Raw genomic sequence first — 4688 nt, forward strand, 5'->3', positions numbered from 1 at the left:
ATTCTATGATTCTATGATTCTATGATTCTGTGATTCTATGATTCTATGATTCTATGATTCAATTAAGTCGCCTAAACATCAGCATCTACTGCCATGTGAGATACATAAGAGTAACGTGCCTGGCATCAAAACACCTTGAAGGACTTAAATCCTGTATCATATCTAGCAAATCTGTGCAGATGTTTCAGATGTCATAGGACATCTCAAGTCACTGTAGACTTTTATACATAGGAAACTTCATTAAGTGCCCTTTGATGGTAATGGGAGTTTAGACACTGTTGTGTCCCTACAAGTTGGTGCCTATGCTTATGTACCTTAATACCAGATTTTCTCCCATTCTGGTATTTTCCACAGTCTTGTTCAGCATTTGAGAATGCTAAAGTTTTGTATCCTTGTTCTTAACCCTACGGATCATTTCTGAGACAATATCTATAAGTTTTCACTGTAGTATTCCTACTTTACTCTTCAGGGTGTATTGAGCTATCAGACAAACACAGTACTATGCCTTTTGCTCAGGAGTCGAAAGGTTCCAGGAGAGCAGGCTGGAAGATTTCTTTTCTATTCAATCCTTTGTTAAACTTACTTACTATTTGCATCTACTGGAAATGAATGATTGCAGGTATCGCCAACTTTTCGAATAGATAAACTGGTTTCTTTTGCATGCAGGATCATAAATATTTTTATATATGTCTCAGTATAGCCAGGTCCCCAAATCAAGACCCAGAAGATCACACAAGCAGGGTAAAAATTATGAGATATTATAACTAGCAATGATACATTTCAATTTCCTTTTTTTTTACTTTCTGTTATTGAAAGCTCCATCACATTTTCATTTCTCTGAATTTATGAGGCCTAGAAATGATGATAAAATGCAACACAAAATCTTGAAATCACCTGACCCTAGAAGGACTTGAAAGGGCTAAAAATACTCTTATCTATATAGAATCATAGAATGTTTTGGGTTGGAAGGGACCCCTAGAGGTCATCTAGTCCAACCCCAAATATGCAACTGCTGGTCTTGTTTTTACCACTATTAAAAACATGACTTAAGATGATGATGATTTTTATTTTCCTGGTATGCTAGTTATTTCTAAAAAAAAAATAAGTATTAAAGCAAGGTATGTTTACCTCTTTTTAATGTTAAATTAAAAAGATCCAGATATTACTACGAGTCCAAACTTCAGGAGTCCAAACTTCAAGAGTCATGTGGTATTATTAATTGATGTCTGCAAAATAGTCCTTGTAAATATTTAATTATCATTTTCCTCTCATTACTAACTGGGGATAAACATAAATTCCTGCTTTGAAAAGTGCTTGGAGACTGATGGATAAACATTCTAAAAGGGAGTTATTTGTTAATAGCCTTTGGGAAACCTTTTATAAAAGACTGGACCACCCTAATCTGAAATGGAGAGATATTTCCAAACTGAGCTCTCATTTTGGCTAGGACTCCCATATGTTTGATGTCTTCCCTAGGACACTGGCTTTCCTAGCAAACAGGGTTCCCATGTCCAGCAGACAGAAAGGTCACCCCAAAAGACATCTTGGAGCTTTTTTCTTTTTTTTTTTTTTTTGGGGGGGATACTTTCAGCATCCTGGCAGTCATCCATGTCCTGTATAACCTATTTTCTGTTGGTCACTACTTTTTCTAAAAGAGCTGCAAAGATGGAGAAGCCAAAGTGCAGAGGAGAAGGGTTCTCACTGAAGTGAAATGTTCCCATTTCTGACCTACATGAGGTTCTCTGTATTAGAGCAGGGTTTACTGATGTGGTGCCTAAGACACCCAGATAGCTACTGCAGGGACAAGATCCTGACTAGCACAGGAAGGGAAATAGTTTTGGTTTCATCAGAGTAACGGTAATGTTTTGTGGTGGGTTCTTCTCACCCAAACTAATATAAAGTCTCAATTTCTCAAAAATGTCCCCAAACTCAGAAATCAGCTTCTGCTCCGCTCCTTGTCTTCTTTCTGCCCTGAGCAGAATTGGGATAACTGAAATCAGTCTTTTAAAAGCTGCAATGACATTTAACCTTTGAAATAATTTTTCATTTATGGAAGATCTCTAAACAAAAATTTAAAATCTTGAAGGTTTGGTTTGTTTCTTTTTTCAGTTAACACTTATGAAAATGCATCATTATAACATTGAGAATGATTTGTTTGCTCATAATAAGGTGTCTGGCACAACTGAGTTTCCTTGGCCCTTACACAAACATTTTATACTGTACACATAATATCTAGGCAAATAGGGCTGAAGTTGATTGCCTAAAAACTGGTCTCTAGTGCCATTTCTGATATCCTAAGGTAGCTGAGACATCCTCCCAGAGATGGTATCTAAGAGATGGGACCTGTGGGAAACTTGCACGCTTCTGGATCTGCAGGTGGGAGCCAGGCTAGATGCCCAAAACATCTCAAGTGACTGTAGATACATATGTGTGCACTGAAATGCTCCCCTAAACTGAGATAAGATTAATTCACTATAGTTCTGTCTGGCAACTGCATTAATACATTGTTTCAGTAGCTGTTAAGTCAGGAGCACCGCTGAAATTCAGCTATTTTGCGGTGCAGAAAACCAAGAAAAATTCAGTGTTATCTTGAAAAAAGCACCTTATTTGGATGAAAGGTGCAACAGGGCAAACCTGTACTAGTAAATCCAACAGCATCAGGGCAACAGTTTTGGAACTTGGTTATTTTTACTAATAATTGGTTAGGATGGTCCGTGAATTTAGCTGGGCTGAAGTAGCTCTATGTGAAACACTTTCTGTGCGTTGTTCGGGCGTTAGCATTGGACAGGGACCATTCCCAACAGCAGTTCAGATTCCAACCTGTTGGACATTCAGGAGCATGGATATGGCCAAACCATGACAGTTGTGTTGGGGGAGGTCAGAGGTTGCACCTCGGCATTGCTTAATTTCCTAGTACAGATGCAGCCCTACATCCACGTAGAATAACCAGGTCTTGTTCAAGACTGTGGTCTAGGAGAGTGAATAAACCCCACAGAACTGGCTTCATTTACCTGAGAAGGAGGAAGCCAAACCTTTTGGGACTGGAAATGTAGCAATGCCGGAGAGCCTAGGGCATGGATCCTTTCTTGGTGTCTCTGAAGTCAACAACACTGTGTCAACCTGCATCAGCTGAGGATCTGTCCCACAGTGTTTCAGAACTAAGACTCCTTCCAAAACCAACCTTTGAAGCTGTATGTAGTCTCCTCTTCAGCTCTACTCTTTTTCTTTTCTGTTTCTCCCATAGGTAATAAATAGATTAGCAAGCAAATCTTGAATTTCACTATAGCAAAAGGAGGGTACTGTAAACTCTTCAATGTACGTGAGTGCATTTATATTTATGTGTGTGTGTGTATTTCTCTTTCTTTTTCTGTCTCCTTCCCATTTGTAGTTTGATCACTCATGGTTTTGGAACTCCTGCAATATGTGCTGCCCTAAGCACTTTCCAAACTGTTCTCAGTGAAATGCTGAACTACTTGGAAAAGCACACATCGCACAAAAACGGAGGAGCGGCGGAATCCGGCCAAGGACACGCCAACTCGGAGAAAGCCCCCCTGCGGAAAACTTCAGAGGCTGCTGTGAAAGAGGGCAAAACAGAAAAGACAGACTAGCTACATCAAACAGAATCTATTTCAAGAGAGTCTTGCTGCTGATATTTTTTTTAAATATATATATCATTGAGGGCAATTTATCTCCAGTGGACCAAATCCAAAAAAAAGGGGGGAAAAAAGAAAAAAAAAAAAAAGAAAAAATCAAAAACGAAAATAAAAAAGGAGAAAGATTAAAACAGAGAGAAAGAGAGAGCGTGAGAGAGGAAAGTATTCAACCCTAAAAACAGCAGTGTACAGTAATTGTGTGATGAAATTGTCACTTTTTTTAAAATTTATGTTGCTCTAAACTACTTTTTCGTGCACGTAGTATTTGATTGTTCTGAATGATACACTAACACTGTTTTTTATAAGCACTTCTGGATTCGGCTGAGGTGGCACATGAAATTTGAAGCACTTTTTTCTCTGGCAGCACAGTTAGGGCCAACACATCAGTTGTGGGACACGCAGTTCCAGCATCGTGGCTTTGCTTGCATGCTGGATAGATTGAAAGAAGGGCTTCCTCTGATCCATCGGAAATGCCTGATCTGCTCACCATTGGGAAAACAATATGGAAACCTGGCAAAAGAGGAATTCTTGGGTCATGGGACAAATGAACCATTTGGTGTTGGGGGCTGCTCATCCCCATGTGGGAATGTACAATAAAGCTGCACTGGAATGAGGCCAGAACCTGTTGGGAATCTGTCCTGACCATTCAAGCAGCAGCCATGGTGTCTCTTGTGAAAAGAGCGTGGCAGACTAAAACGAAAAAAAACCTTGGTAGTTTCAATAAGAGCTCTAATCCCTCTGTGAACTTCAGATTAAATGACAGCACGGGCTTCTGTCCTCTGTCTTCTCAGCCCCTGGTCCCACAACTCTGCAGTCTGCCATACCTGGGTGTCTGTTCAACAGGATCAATGCAAGCAATTGGAGTCACCTTTTGTGTTGCCTTGATTTTATGATGATTTCTTTTCTTCAACAGCTTGTTTCTGCAGCTTTATTGTCTTTAGAAATCCAGCTGAGGTGCAGAGGTCTAACAGAATCCATTCACTTACCAAAAAGAAAATAAAATAAACCAAAATGACAAATAAGATAAATTGGCTT

The 4688-nt window shown here is 39.4% G+C and overlaps 1 protein-coding gene across 1 annotated transcript in view; it reads left to right on the forward strand.

Moving 5' to 3' along the window:
* Positions 1–3608, forward strand: part of TFAP2D (transcription factor AP-2 delta) — a 47484-nt gene extending 43876 nt beyond the window's left edge. Inside the window, exon 8 of the mRNA XM_009639629.2 lies at positions 3389–3608. Within this exon, the coding sequence (XP_009637924.1) occupies positions 3389–3608 (220 nt within the window). The remainder of the gene's footprint in view (positions 1–3388) is intronic.
* The last annotated feature ends 1080 nt before the right edge of the window (positions 3609–4688 follow it).

This window comes from Egretta garzetta, unplaced genomic scaffold (assembly GCF_000687185.1).
Source record: "Egretta garzetta isolate BGI_Z169 unplaced genomic scaffold, ASM68718v1 scaffold235, whole genome shotgun sequence".
Taxonomy (NCBI): Eukaryota; Metazoa; Chordata; class Aves; order Pelecaniformes; family Ardeidae; genus Egretta; species Egretta garzetta.